This window comes from Anabrus simplex, chromosome 2, assembly GCF_040414725.1.
Source record: "Anabrus simplex isolate iqAnaSimp1 chromosome 2, ASM4041472v1, whole genome shotgun sequence".
Lineage (NCBI taxonomy): Eukaryota > Metazoa > Arthropoda > Insecta > Orthoptera > Tettigoniidae > Anabrus > Anabrus simplex.
In genome coordinates, this window is record NC_090266.1 from 639,177,321 (window position 1) to 639,194,019 (window position 16,699).

General features: G+C 35.2%; 1 protein-coding gene across 2 annotated transcripts in view; it reads right to left on the reverse strand.

The window, feature by feature from the left end:
• Nucleotides 1-16,699, reverse strand: part of ClC-a (chloride channel protein 2) — a 625,116-nt gene that overhangs the window by 155,962 nt on the left and 452,455 nt on the right. For both annotated transcript variants that reach the window (XM_067141103.2, XM_067141101.2), the window contains exon 12: nucleotides 9,950-10,065. In XM_067141103.2, coding sequence (XP_066997204.1) covers nucleotides 9,950-10,065 — 116 coding nt within the window. The remainder of the gene's footprint in view (nucleotides 1-9,949; nucleotides 10,066-16,699) is intronic.

A 16,699-nucleotide genomic window follows, 5' to 3' on the forward strand; every position in this document is an offset into this window, starting at 1 on the left:
TTGTATAAACTCATCAGAAATTATTTAAAATAGTATTCTGGTTAAATGATCTGCCTTGTGAATACACTCTCTGTTAATGAAATTTATTCTGAGTACATGTTTCAAGAACAAAAAACATTGTACACTACAATTTTCATAATGATCCATATTGAAAGACGATTACAAATCAAATAGAGAAAAGAAAGGGATTCTCCAATTCAATACAATTTTATTAATAATGTAATCGTTTAAATCATTATGGTACTAGTTTCGACCTCCACTGAGGTCATCTTCAGCCAGGTGAACCATAAAAGTAACTAATCAAACACATGAATATATACAGTAAATGAGCGTTAAAAATAGTTTTGTAGTAAAAAACTTGAAAATTCAAATTCACATTCTTGATTATTGCACTGAGCAAGTTGGTTGTGCGGTTAGGGGCATGCAGCTGTGAGCTTGCGTTCAAGAGATAGTGGGTTCAAACCCCACTATAGGCAGCCCTGGGGATGGTTTTCCGTGGTTTCCAATTTTCACACCAGGCAAATGCTGGGGCTGTACCTTAAGGCCACAGCCGCTTTCTTCCCACTCTGAGCCCTTTCCTATCCCGTCATCACCATAAGATCTATCTGTATCGGTGCAAAATAAATAAATAAATAAATAAATAAATAAATAAATAAATAAATAAATAAATAAATAAATAAATAAATAAATAAATAAATAAATAAATAAATAAATAAATAAATAAATAAATAAATAAATAAATAAATAAATAAATAAATAAATAAATAAATAAATAAATAAATAAATAAATAAATAAATAAATAAATAAATAAATAAATAAATAAATAAATAAATAAATAAATAAATAAATAAATAAATAAATAAATAAATAAATAAATAAATAAATAAATAAATAAATAAATAAATAAATAAATAAATAAATAAATAAATAAATAAATAAATAAATAAATAAATAAATAAATAAATAAATAAATAAATAAATAAATAAATAAATAAATAAATAAATAAATAAATAAATAAATAAATAAATAAATAAATAAATAAATAAATAAATAAATAAATAAATAAATAAATAAATAAATAAATAAATAAATAAATAAATAAATAAATAAATAAATAAATAAATAAATAAATAAATAAATAAATAAATAAATAAATAAATAAATAAATAAATAAATAAATAAATAAATAAATAAATAAATAAATAAATAAATAAATAAATAAATAAATAAATAAATAAATAAATAAATAAATAAATAAATAAATAAATAAATAAATAAATAAATAAATAAATAAATAAATAAATAAATAAATAAATAAATAAATAAATAAATAAATAAATAAATAAATAAATAAATAAATAAATAAATAAATAAATAAATAAATAAATAAATAAATAAATAAATAAATAAATAAATAAATAAATAAATAAATAAATAAATAAATAAATAAATAAATAAATAAATAAATAAATAAATAAATAAATAAATAAATAAATAAATAAATAAATAAATAAATAAATAAATAAATAAATAAATAAATAAATAAATAAATAAATAAATAAATAAATAAATAAATAAATAAATAAATAAATAAATAAATAAATAAATAAATAAATAAATAAATAAATAAATAAATAAATAAATAAATAAATAAATAAATAAATAAATAAATAAATAAATAAATAAATAAATAAATTGATTATTACACATTGTTGATTTGCAAAATAATGTCAAAATTCCATTCTAGAAACATGAAAATTAGTTTTCACAATCTCGGCTTGTGGTTGAAAATAGGTGGCACAGAATCGTACAACTGGAAAGTTATGTCATAACACGACTTATGGCATTTGATCAAAGTGAAACAACATGATTGGGAATGTCTTGCTATAGTTCATTGAAGCATATAAGAAGTGCTGGAGTTGTTTCCAATGCATATCACATTAAGAAAAGTGCCACTAATTGTGGAGTCCAATGTGTATTGTCGATCTGGTGACAGAAAACACTGCTGTTCCATCACACATGCAGATTTGTGTTTAGAAGTCATTGTGAAAACCAAAAAATCTTAAGTAGAATTTTCTATTTCTAAAAGTCAGTACAGACATTTTTATGTGCAGAGTGAGTTGGCCATGCAGTGAATTTGAATTCAGGAGATGGTGGGTTTGAATCCCCACTGCCGGCAGCCCTGAAGTTGGTTTTTCGTGATTTCCCATTTTCACACTAGGCAAATGCTGGGGCTGTGCCTTTATTGAGGCCATGGCAGTTTCCTTCCCAATCCTAGCTCCTTCCCATCCTTGCATCAGTGAAAACCTTCAATGTGTTAGTGTGACATTAAACCATTAGCAAAAAAAACCCAGCATCTTTATGTTGTTCAGCAACACTAGGAAAGAATAGTGGTGATATAATCTTTCATTATCAAGAAGGCAATCTTACAAGTTGATTAAATTAATTTCCAAGTAAGGCTTCATTCAATATTTCATCATTTTCTTAATCTGTTATTACATTTGTAGAAACTGAATTAAGTTCACTGTAGCCAAGAGCTTGATGTTCGTTGGCAACTGCTCCGAGTGTTTTGTGTTTAAGAATGTCTTTTCAAATCGAAGCAATTCTATTTTTACCAAAGGAAAACTTTAGGACACTTGTCAATAGTTCTGAAATATTTGTATCTTGTTTGTTCTTTCTATATTACACTTCCTTTTATATATTTATTGAGTGGCCAAAAGTCAGGGGAAGACACCAAATGTGATGTCAATCATGAGTTGCTCCTCCGCAAGCTCTCAAAACGGCAGCAATACGGCAAGGCATTGACTCTACAAGGTGTAATACCAATATAAATGGTCCGTTACTGGACAGGAGACAAAGTCTCTCATAGTGCATTAGGACTGCCGGTGGCTCCATATAGCCTCCGCAGTATTATTATTATTATTATTATTATTATTATTATTATTATTATTATTATTATTATTATTATTACTACTACTACTACTTGTGAGGTGTGGTTATGAAGTCATTTAAGTCCATTATTATTTATGTAGTTATGTCCGGACTTTATTTGGTATAAATCGTGGTCTTATTATTCGTGTGTTGTATGTGAGGTTATGTTACGACATGTGTGCTTTTATGTATATTAATAAGAGTTTATTTGATGTAAAAACACATAATTAATAGTATATAATTTATCATTACCTGTATATATGATGTATAAATCCAATGCAATGTTGTGCAACACATGGTAATAGTCCAGTGGAATTCCTCAAAATCTAATTAAAAGCTTTCTTTCTAACAGAATACAAAAGGTAAGAATCAAGGATACTCTAAGTAAAAGTGCTCAAGTAAAAATCGGAGTACCCCAAGGAACAGTATTAGGACCAATTCTTTTTCTGTTATATATCAATGATCTGTGTGAGCTAAACTGTAATGCAAAAATTAACTCATATGCTGATGACACGGTAGTCACAGTCACGGGTGAAACTTGGGAGGACACCTTCAACAGAGCTCAAGAAACCCTGGTCATAGTTCAGAAATGGCTAAACAACCACCTACTTACTTTAAATGAAAATAAAACAAAATTCCTCTGTTTCTCGCATAATAAAACAATGCAACCCTCAGACAATCTAACACTAAAACTCCACATACCAACTTGCAAAAATACTGAAAGCTGCAACTGTTATACTTTACAGAAATCAATACATGTTTCACACCTAGGGATAATTATAGATAGTTATCTGAAATGGAATTTTCATGCATCAAATTTGATCATTAAACTTCAGAAACTTATTTATATATTTTACAGAATTAGAAATGTTATTTCAACAAAAGCCTTGAAGTCTGTATACTTTGCCTTAGTTCAATCACAACTGCAATATGGAATTAAGAGCTGGGGTGGAATACTTGATTCACACTTGGTTCAGGTAAATACATGCCAGAACTACATACTGAAAGTCATGTACAAAAAGCCACCATTTCCAACATACGAACTGTTCCAGCAAAGCATGGTACTTAACATACGGCAGCTATTTGTGCAGTCAGTGACCCTATACATGCATAAAAATTTAAAGCTCTTCTGCAAAGAACACAAGCCAAAAATTTGCACTAGGCTGCAAGACAGAACTGGAGTAAGTATACCACGCCAGAACACTTTACTTGGACAAAGAAATCTAAGCTGTCTAGGACCACGGATATACAATGCATTACCTGTGGACGTGATCAGTGGCAATCAGAATACATTGAAGAAAAGGCTATTCACATGGCTCATTAACAATTATTACAAAGTAGATCAACTTATAAATTTCCATTATAATATTTAAATCAACTAGCACACTATTCCTCTCTACTAAGAAACCAACCTTCTCCTTAACCCATGCCCCTCCTTTCCAGCTTCTTGTTTAGGCCTATTACACCAAATACAGAAAAACAGTTCATAAAATTACTCTAATTAAATATCACCAAAATGTTAATGGAGTAAATGATATTCACTAGATGCCATGATGTACATAATCTAGCTATTGTATTTTTGAAGCCCACACACAAGTTTACCTTATGTGGGATTCACATTTTATCTTATACTACCTTTGTATGTATATGTAAGATACTGATTGTGAATAAAAATGTGTGTGTATGTATGTATGTATGTATGTATGTAAATCTTTGGCACTAGAGAGTTACAGAAAAATCCATTCATTGTAAATAGGGTTTTTTTTTTTTTTTTTTTTTGCTAGTGGCTTAATGTCGCACCAACACAGATAGGTTTTATGGCGACAAAAAATAGGCTATTGGAGGCTCTCGAAATTACGAGAAAACATGTTTTGTCATAATCTTCTAGAAGCCTGACCAGGCAATGTATATAAAGAGGAAGTCTTGAGGGTTGAATGGAGTTGTTTTAGTGAGATTTATGAGTGCAAATCGTTAATCGAGTAGGTGAATTTGTTTCATTGGTAGTTGGTTGACATGCAACTGTTGCAGTCTTCTTATTGTTCTTCTTCTTAGCAGTCAAGTGTTCAAAATGGTGGTTTATTGATGTGTGTGTATTGTGTATATAATGTGTAAATAAAACTGTACACAACTGACAGCATTTTGTGTGTGCATCTTTGTAGTTACAACAATTTGGTGCGGGGTTCATTGAGTGTACACACCAGCATCGACAGCATCCCATAGATGCTCGATTGGATTAAGATCGGGGGATCTGGAGGGCCAATCCATGGTCTTAACTTCACTGGAGTGCTCCTCCAACCATATGTGTGCCACCACATTATCCTGTTAAAACATGGCATCTCCATCGGGTACTCTAGGGCCAGAAAAGGATGCAGATGGTCTGAAAGAATATCCACATGACGTGCACCTGTCAGCGCTCTCTGCAGCCGGACAATGGGGCCTAATTGTGACCATGAGTATGCCACCCACACCAGAACGGAGCTACCTCCCGCCTGGACACAACCTTGTTGACACTCAGGATCCATAGCATCATGGGACATACATCACATTCTCACGCGCCCATCAGCTCAATACAACTGGAACCGGGATTCATCGGACCATACCACATGCTACCACTGTTCCATGGTCCATTGCCGATGTTCGTGGGCCTATGCGCGTTGTTTAGCTCTGTGTCGAGGTGTCAGCAAAGGGACACGAGTTGGCCATCGGCTGGTGAAGCCTAGCATGTTGTTTAGCTCTGTGTCGAGGTGTCAGCAAAGGGACACGAGTTGGCCATCGGCTGGTGAAGCCTAGCATGTTGTTTAGCTCTGTGTCGAGGTGTCAGCAAAGGGACACGAGTTGGCCATCGGCTGGTGAAGCCTAGCATGTTGTTTAGCTCTGTGTCGAGGTGACAGCAAAGGGACACGAGTTGGCCATCGGCTGGTGAAGCCTAGCATGTTGTTTAGCTCTGTGTCGAGGTGACAGCAAAGGGACACGAGTTGGCCATTGGCTGGTGAAGCCTAGCATGTTGTTTAGCTCTGTGTCGAGGTGACAGCAAAAGGGACACGAGTTTGCCATTGGCTGGTGAAGCCTAGCATGTTGTTTAGCTCTGTGTCGAGGTGACAGCAAAGGGACACGAGTTGGCCATCGGCTGGTGAAGCCTAGCACGTTGTTTAGCTCTGTGTCGAGGTGACAGCAAAGGGACACGAGTTGGCCATCGGCTGGTGAAGCCTAGCACGTTGTTTAGCTCTGTGTCGAGGTGACAGCAAAGGGACACGAGTTGGCCATCGGCTGGTGAAGCCTAGCATGTTGTTTAGCTCTGTGTCAAGGTGACAGCAAAGGGACACAAGTTGGCCATCGGCTGGTGAAGCCTATGCAGTGCAGTTGCCTCCTCACAGTCCTAGAGAAATAGGTTCCTGACTCCCAACATTCAACTGGACGTAGATCTGACTCACAGTAGCCCATCGAGCACCCAGTATGGTTCTGGAGAGGCAACGTGATGTCTGTTCATTAAATACCTGTGGTCTTCCTGTGCGGCAGTTTATGCAGGTGGTAACTTTCTCTCTGCGATATTTAAGATCCACTCTCGACAGTGTTGACTTCAGAAACCCAAATTCATGTGTAATCACCGCAATGCTATGCCATTATTAATAATCTTGACCATGATGGTCGGGATTGGATCCGTATTGACTTAGTAACAGTAAATATGTTGGAAGATAGTCCGCCTAGTCAATACTATTCACTATGCTATGCCATGCGCCGATGATCACCCCACATAAGACTGTTAACTTGCGATATGTTGCCATCTTCACGACACTGGTGTCTGTGACAGACTCTTCAGCTAGCCGCAACGCTCAGGGGTCATACACGGCACATTTTCTAATGGGACACCCCTACCCGTAATGTTTGGCCATTCAGTGTATATTCAGCTAATAATTTATATATCCAAGCAGCAAATAGTCACACATTTCAAGCAGAGTCTAGAAGACATAATATCTTCTTATATTTTTTGTTTTAACATGTTTCATTTGTACATGGAATCACTTTTCTGTACTGTAGCAATTGGAAAGTAATTTGATTCCTTGTAGCATTTCTTTTGTTGGACTCACACATCTAACTTTAGTATTTGGGAGTGGTTGAGCAAAATAATTTTACAATTAAAACTATTCACCTACATAAATATAGTGCAAGTCACAAGTTCAGTTCACATTCATTCATGAAGTCCATAGGATCTTTCCTCACATGGTACTGGTGCAAGTTTTGGACTACAGCATAAGAAACCAAAAACTACAGCACAAGCTTACATGGGCTGCGACAACTTGCAATTCAATGAACATCGCGCATGGACAGGAAACAGGCAATACAGGTACATAAAGAAAATATCGGAGACAAAAGTAATTTAGTTAGACGGACACAAAATACATACTTAATAGAACTGAAAATAAATATTTTAATATTACATTTTTATCAGTCAGAGAGTAACAAGAGTCTATGGGAGATGGCTATCAGTAACAGCTCTACTATGACAGCTTTCACCACTACCTGCTGCAGCATTACAACTTGTGTCCTTAGCTAATTATCACTTTCAATTGTTGAATGAGACAGACAATGTGACCACCTATGAAGTAGGAGAAATAAAGTGCATGGAAATGAATTACTGAAAGCCAATCATGTAACTTGTAGATATAGATGAGGAGTTGTTTTCTTTCATATTCTTACCTAATATTTGAAATGGATGTTGTGATGTGAATCACAAACTATTTAACAAGTATCTCCTTGTGTAGAAATGATATTCAGTAACAGAGAGATCCTTGAAACAATTTGATTTAGAGAAGTTTTAAATTGCTCTAATCTTTGCCAATTTGCCAATATCAAAGTAGAAGATTTTTGTGAACAATACTCAGGATGTTTCAATTCAATGATAATCATAGAACATCACTGAAAACTTCTAACAAAAGGCAAATGGTCAATGATGTCACTGATTCAACTGCAGTCTAATATCAACAGAGTTCTGTAATACTAAAAAACTCTGGAAGGTTCTGCTTTAATGGTGTCGACAGAGGGCCACTTGGAAGTAAAAAAGGTGAGCTGTCATTGCAAGATCCTACCTTAATTGTAGTAATAACTATTTAGAAAGCAATAAATTGAAGTCCATATGCAATGTCATCTGGTCCAACAGTTTGTGCGGCGTACGAGGGGGTACCAAAAAAACCAACAACAAAAAACACAAAAAACTGAATTATTTTTAAAAGCTATATATTTTCAAATTTTTACAAAACAACCTTATCCCCTTCAAAATACTCTCCATTACAACTTACACATTTGTCCCATCAGTGCTTCAACTGTTAGAAATTTTTTTTGTAGTCATCTTTAGAAATGGCCGACAGCTCCTCCCTCGTTTCTTTGTTAACCTCTTCAATGTTGTGATATCGGTGTCCTATCATACCCCTTTTCATGCATGGAAATAAGAAAATGTCGCACGGAGCCAGGTCAGGTGAGTAAGGTGCGTGGGACAGCGGAACCATGCCATTTTTAGCCAAAAACTGTCTAACAGAGATGGCTGTGTGTGCACGTGCATTGTTGTGGTGGAAGAACCGTCTCCTGTCTGCCACAAATCGGGTCTTTTTTTATGAACACTGTTGCACATACTTTTTAAAACTTCCAAATAGGAAGTATGATTGACGGTCTGACCTGGGGGAACAAACTCTGAATGTATTACGCCCTTGGCATCAAAAAAGCAAATCAACATTTTTTGATGTTTGATTTGACTTGACATTTTCTTGGACGGGGGACAATGACATCAGCTACTGGCTTGATTGTTGCTTTGTTTCTGGGTCATAACCATAGCACCATGACTCATCACCAGTAATGACTTCTGACAGAAAATCTGGATCAGTTTCAAGCTGTTGTTTCAAAACACGACATGTTTCAATTCATCGTTCTTTTTGATTGTCAGTCAGAACCCGAGGAACAAACTTGGCAGCAACCCTTTTCATTCCCAAATCATCCGTTGAAATTCACTGAATTGTGCTCCAAGATAACCTACTAATCTCTGACAGTTGATCAATTGTCTGTTGATGGTTGATTTTTGTTGATTTGGCCTTATGATGTTTGTCCAGAACGAGGTTTGTCATCAATGGACACGTCACCATTTTTAAACTGAGCAAACCACTCGTACACTTGAGTTTTTCCCACAGCGTTATCTTTGTAAGCTGTTTTCAACATTAAAACAGTTTCAGCAGCATTTTTACCAAGTAGAAAACAAAATTTCACAGCTGCACATTGTTCACTTAAACTTGCCATCATAAAAAATGAAACAAGAAAAAAGCAGCACTATCAAAAATAATCACTGCAGATGAACAGAATAATCTGTATCGACAACACAGGCAGCAATGAACTGGCAATGAGTTGCGCTACACATGCCTAGGGACAGAAATGCGTACTACACAAGCTTCGCCCATGGCGATGTTATTCCGGTTATTTTTGGGTACCCCTTCGTACACACTACATACAAATGGAACATTGTAGATATGCTACTCCAAAGTAGCGACAACCACATACTGTAGACTATGAGAACATTCAGGTGCTTCTAGACACCAACTGATATTAACATTTATAATGCTGGCTGCTAGATGATGACACTGTATCTGTATGGTGAAGGTGAAATAGCTGATAAAGATGTGGTTCATGCTGATTAGGTATCTCCTCTTATGTTCATTTTAGGAAATGGACTATCATGATTTTGTTACTAGTTTTCATTATAAATACATGCTTTTAAACTAATGAAGGACATTGTTCAAAATCATGCTCATATAATGTGTCTTAGTCAAACTAGTTCATTAATCAATAAGATTTTTTCTTACTACAGGCTCAGAGTAAGTTATGATCCCATACTTTCTCCATTTTCTTAGCAATACCGTAGCTAAGACCTGTCCTCCTTATGACCTAGTTGTAAACAACTTCCATTACCATCTCTCATACTTGTACCCTTCTGGCTGTAGCACTTAATAGTACAGGGATATAAAGAAGAATATTCGAACCATGATGGGTATGATGTGGGTGATCTGGCCAGTCATCTCAAACACAATGACAGACACAGATATGGTGTGAGTAACAGCTCCAGAGAAGGCAGCAGCTCCAACTGTTGCATAACCACCTGAAAAAAGAAAGAGGACCCTACACCAACATATTTGTTTTTCCTGATGGGATCACAAAATATCAGACAAATGAGAAAAGTTTGCGAGTCTTATTTGAGCTAATCTAATGTTTTTGTCATGTTAATGTGATTCCAAAGACATACCAGATTTCCTTCAGTAACATTTCATTAGACCTCCTCCAGTATTATGATGGTGGTGTTAAGAAATTCCTCAAAATTATTGATATCCTTTTAGTTGAACATCAAGGGTCATAACAAGAAGTTCACTTTGTGAAATTTTCAAAAACTACTTTCTATCTCATTATAACAAATACAGGGTGTATCGTAACTACACCAACAGAAAAACACAACAAGAAAATGAGGTTGTTCTTTATGTTATGTTAAGAATGATGGTGCAATCGGATTGGTAGAGAAATTCAAACTGATGAACTCACCATATTTGCTATGCCAGAGCACAAGCCGCTTGTTCGTATCTTCAAGGGAAGTGCTGTCAACTTAGTTTCTTTATAATACCAATATAGTTGATCCATTATTGGACATTTCTTTATGTGAATGTCTACGGTTTTTGGGATTCAACTGCTAGCTGATGAACGTGGCAGTTAACAGTTGTGCTGAATTAGTACTAGACAGCAAGAAAGTGTATGGATGAAAAAGTTTATGACTACTTCCTTCCTGAAAATATCATAATCGAGGGTGAAGGAATAAGTAATAGTCATTATGAAGAATTACAACCAACCGAGGCGCAAAACTTGTATCATGCACAGTTTGTGAAAAATAATAATTATTGGCGAGTTTCTCTCTCAGCCTGAGTGCAAAAACAGACTGAAGTAATTGTGGAAGGACTGCGTTGATTTTTAGGAAATATCCTGAGTGAACTGATCCATTCATTCAAATCAATTGTACAGTTCTTTCATTTCAATAATAACAATTCCCTACCTCAAAATGAAAAAAAAAAAGTCCAAAATGAGAACCAAAGGACCATATATCAGTTTAAAGACTAACAACATCTGTGTCCACCACCATATTTTGTGAAATACCATGCAAAAAAATTATTAATCATAAAGATTGTGCGATTGTGTTGTTTTTACTTTTTTCATGTATAACTTGGTCATTTTTAAAATATAATGTATTATGTGCCTCTACAGTAATTTATAATGGGATTTATTTAAGAGTGTGCAGAAACCTAAATTTTGGGGTACGTCAGTGCTTCGAAAGACCAAGCCTCAAAGGGTTAAGGTACGAGGGCTCTTTTTTTCAACCTCCGATCGGTCGCGAAATTAAAACTATAGTGAGAATCATTGTGCAGAGGTGTTGCGCAGTGTCTCTAGTATGCCTGTCAACCGCATCGCAACACTCTTGTCAGTTCTGAGTGGGTAGTGAGCAGGTAAACATGCCTAGGACAATAGAGTTTCCTGCCGAGTGTAAAGTGCATGCTGTCATCCGATTTCTTCATAATTTCTTCATATTCAAAACTGCTTAGCAGTTATAAGGGCAGCTCATAATTTTTTTGTATATCTTAAAAGGAAAGTGGTGTTTGTAGACAGTGTTAAAACATGTGATGATTCACCCACTTCAAAAACTTTGAAAAAGCTTTGTGCCACTCTACGGATTGAGAGATTTGAAGCAGTCACCAATTTCCTACATCTTCTTGAGCCATTGATGGAAGCACTGGCAATAATATCAGGCTGGCCAAAAGATTTGTCAGATACATCTAAAGAGGCCAACTCTTGAATGTGCTCTAATCTGCAATGGGAATTTATAATCTCCCTCTTGGTGACAGGTAAAGTCTTTAGACTTGGCCAAATGTTGAACAAAATCCTCCAAAAACCCATCCTTTGCTTGAGGGAAGCCATGGATTATCTGACAGTACCATGTATGAAATAGAAATCCTATGAGGTGATGCTGCAGAAACATTCAGGGCTCTATTTGAAGTAGCAGCAGGACTTTGTAAAAAAAATGGACAACGCAACCTCAATTCCACAATTAGTAGGGATCCAAAGAAAACAGGCCAAACTATGCCATATCTGGCTTGTTTCATTACACGACTGAAATACAAGTTTTCACAGAATAAGAAAGGGCTTTCTGGATTTTTCTTACTCTTCCCAACCGCAACCAGGTAAGTGAATGTGTAAGGCAGTGAAGTGGAGGAGTTTATCACCCTGGTACTAGTTGCATTTTACATGTGAGACATGGAGGGCTGCGTGAAGATGGTGTTGCTGAACTGCATTTATGGAGAAGGAAATGTATAAATCAAAATCTAAGGTTCTCATGTTCTATGACTGGCATTAGTTTGTGCAACAAAGAGATATACCCAAACATTCACAACCTTTTACAAATTCTAGCAGCACTTCCATTGTCAACTACCACAACAGATAAGTCATTTTCCACTAAAAAAAAAAAGAAAGACATACCGTACTTGAGAAATACAGTAGGACTAGTGGTGTGTGGTCAGGGGTCTAAGGGACTAGGCTAGTCCCCTGAAATTTTAAGTTAATTGTGTTTTGCGAAAAACATACGCAAATACAAAAGCCGTAGTTTATATTTCTCAATTTTCACCATAAAATAACACTTGGCAATACTCTTCTCACATACACTGCCACCGGGCGCTGACTGATCGCCGAGTGAGGATCGAAAATGTTCAGCTCTTCTCAGCGGAAAGATTGATTGACTGATTGATGCTTGTTGTTTAAAGGGTCCTAAGATCTAGGTCATCTGCCCCTAATGGTATGAAATGAGGCAAAATGAAATGTCACATTGAAAACCCAAAATCCTCCACTTACCACAATTTAAAACGTGACGATGAAGAATGAATGGACGGATGGATATGAATTTAAAACGATCAGTGGAACCAACCCACAGTGCCTCACATGCACAGAAGCTGGCATAAAACAATAGTATAACTGACCAAGGGACTGCTTTTATAGCACGATACTGAATCGATGATGCTTGTAGTAGAAAGGAGTCCAAAATCCAGGTCATCGGCCCCTCATAATGGTACTTATCGCTAGAAAAGTAGAACCATGGTATTTGTCATGTTGCGGTACTAATCAAGAGTCGCGTAGACTCGTGGTATTCCACACATTATGGTACTACTCACAGGTAATGAAATTCGCACATGTATTACAGACCTACTGTGTTTTGCACATTGTGGTGCCATTAACAGGCAACGCAAAACTATGGTGTTCATCACTTAAGTTTACTAACTACAGGGACTCGTACTATCCCGTGGTGTTCCTCATATAGTGGGTACTAACCATAGGCGAGCCAGAACCATGGGTTCCATCATCCCATGGTGTCGCTCACATAGTGCTACTAATCACAGGTACTGTAAAAACCGTCACACTCTCGTTAGCTACTAATCACAAACCTATTTGGTACCTAACACAGTGGTAGTACGCACAAGGAAAAGCGACCCATGGTGTTCCCCACATGGTGGTACTAATCACAAGGAGTTTCATGGTTCTAACAATCATCCCTTGGTCGCCTCTTACGACAGGCAGGGGATATCGTGGGGTCCGGCGGAAAGAAACAGGCAAAGCGGCCTAGCCTGCGTGTCATTTTATTCAGGTGCTACGCTTGGGCGTTCCATAGCAAGTAAATTTAATATTAGTTTGCTTTATACCAGTGGCAATTTCAAGGTTTTTAAATTTACATTATTGATCTCGATACTGAAAGAGAACTAGTGAAATGTGAAAGTGTTAGATTATCAATATATTTTTAAAGTGTAAAGTATGGAAGGGGACTTGTTTGAGAAATCTAGTGCTTTGCTGTAGAGTGATGGCTCAAGCAGTGGCATTACTCTCTGGCATTATGTCTAGTGATAATGCAGAGAATACAAGTAGGAACTGGCAGTCCGAGTGCTGTATACTCGATCAATTATCCATGGTATCAATTGGAGGCCTCAGTTTTGAAGAAAAGCAACAAATAATCATCAAACTCCAAGCATTTCCATAAAGACAAAGAAGAAAGATTATAATCATAATTTCAAAGTGGACTATTATGCTTCTTCATTCACACCTGTCTGCAATAACTAAACTGAAAACTTTTGGGACAACCAGGATTGATTTTCAGCTGAGTGAGCAAAGAAGGTTAGATGTTTTAAAACATAATGTAGAGTTTAATTCAAACTGAGAACTAATGAAACAATTGACTGATGTCTGCTGTTTGTTGGCTAAACAAGAGCTGCCATTCAGAGGTCATAACGAGCAGGAAGATTCTGTCAACAAGAGAAACTACGTTGAGCTAATTAAGTTAATTTCTAAATACGATAGTGAACTGAATTTTCATTTTCACAGCACGAGTATGTTTAAGGCAACATCCAACAGGATTCAGAACGATATTAATGAAAGTATTAGTGACATAATTCTGGACAAGATTAAGTCAGAAATAAACCATGTATTTTTCACAGCAAAAAATGTTGGACAAAACTACGGACATTGCAAAGCTCTTTCAAATTTCACAGTCATTTACAGACGTCATTAGTGATTGCACTGCGATAGCTCTAAGTGAGCATCTTTTTCAAATCTTCTCTCATTTCAATTGCGAGCAAAAACTTGTAGCACAAGGTGAAGATGGAGCTGCCATATTTTCTGAACACTTAAACAGTTTACAATTCCTTGTGAAAAACGAGGTGCTCCAGTGCACTCTTCATATACTGCTGCTCACAGACTCTGTGTCATTCTTTCCCAATCTATTACCCATATCAAGGAATTTATGATATTAAAAAAAAAATTGAGTGGCATTCGAAATTTCTTTTCGCATTCATCGAAACACTTTAATGCACTTGGTGAATCTGAAGGAACGAAACCATTTCCAAGTACTGCCAATACACAATGGAATTTCAGTTCCAGAAGAGTGAATGTGCAGTGAATGAAAACCAAACACAGCTCAGAGCCTTTTTTGTTGTTGAGGGTATTGCTGAAGATCTAGACAGCTGGGACATGGAAGTTTTTATTACTGCAAAAGACTATGTACCATCATTGAAGGGTTTTGATTTTGCTCTTCTACTGAAAGTTTTGTGCCATATTTTGCTCACGGATCCACTGTTCAACATATTTTTAGAGTAAAACCTTGGATGTGAAATACTGCATCGAGGAGATAGAAGAGATGATATCTCACCTTCGAGAGACAAGAAATTATTTTGAAGAGACGTATAGGAAATTAGAAGATGACAATGTGGAACCTCCTAAGAAAATATGTCAAGAAGATGACCCACAACATCCAAAAATGAATTGTGTGCATATATGCAATGAAATTACTGATAATGTGGTTGGACAAATGGAGGTGAGATTTCAAGATCATAGTGATACACAATTTCTTGATCTATAAGATTCAAAGAAATTTCAGTGCTTCAAAATTCGATTACCTGATAATTTCTTTTTTACTCTTAAATAAAGTTACGGGAATTTTTTCAATTTTGACAGAAGAAGCATTTACTTCAATATATAAATTATGTTGTTTGGTGTCAACAATACCAGTCAGCACATCCACTGTAGAGTGCATATTCTCTTGTTTGAAATGTGTAAAGTTGTCGTAATTAGCAGAACGAGAAGAGACTTTCTACACTATCCCCGTTGTCAATTGAAAAAAGATTGCTAGATGAATTTCAAAGTGAAATATCCTTCTATGATGCAGTTATCAAGACATTCCCTCAAAATGGCGACAGGAAAATTGCACTAATACACAAATAAAGGCAAGTTTATGATAGTTGTTTTTATTCATTTGTTTATTTATATTGTTTGCTTAATTATCTGTTTATTTGATTAATTCATTAAGGTATTTATTTTATTAAATTTTGTTTAGGCCCATATTAATTCGATTTCTGTAAATTTTTACCCGTGTTTTCGAACCTAGTCCCTAGTGAGAAAGGTCACCACACGCCACTGAGAAGGAGTGTAAGTAAATGAATCTGTTGTTGAAGAGACCTTCAACTAATAATTTATATCACAGCAATCTAATTTGGATAATAATAATAATAATAATAATAATAATAATAATAATAATAATAATAATAATAATAAATAAATAAATAAATAAATAAATAATTACATCTCTCTTTTCAGACAAGACTGAATGGACTGGTTCTCCTGCCAGTTCACCGTTCGGTTCCAATGACACCATTGGAGGTTTTGACAATCTTGCTAAGAAGAGGAAGAAGATGACTCTATATGCTATGAGAATGATTGGAATTTAGAAATAATGATTATCCTTGTTAAACATTTCAAGAGACCAGAGGAAGTGGTGTAAATTGCAGAAACTGAAATTCATGAGAGTTCAAGTGATGGAATAATGACATCATTGTAGGAAAAATCAAAACTACATAAATTAAATTCCAATGTGGTTGTTTTTGTAACTAAATGCAAGTAAAGGTTAATTATTAGTTACAAAGCAAATGTTCTTCAAATTTCAAAAATTAAAAATCTGGCACTAACACAGGTGAATGCCCTCCCAGACAGAATAATTATCTATGTCCCCTGGTGAGGTGAGATAATATCGTGAGGAATGTAGTGTTTCTTTAGGTCTTGCCTTCTGTTTGCACCAAGTTGAAAATAATATGAAGTACTGTTAAATAATAAATATGAAAAAGATTTTGAAAGAATTTATCACAACAAAAACATTTCATAAATTATGAAAT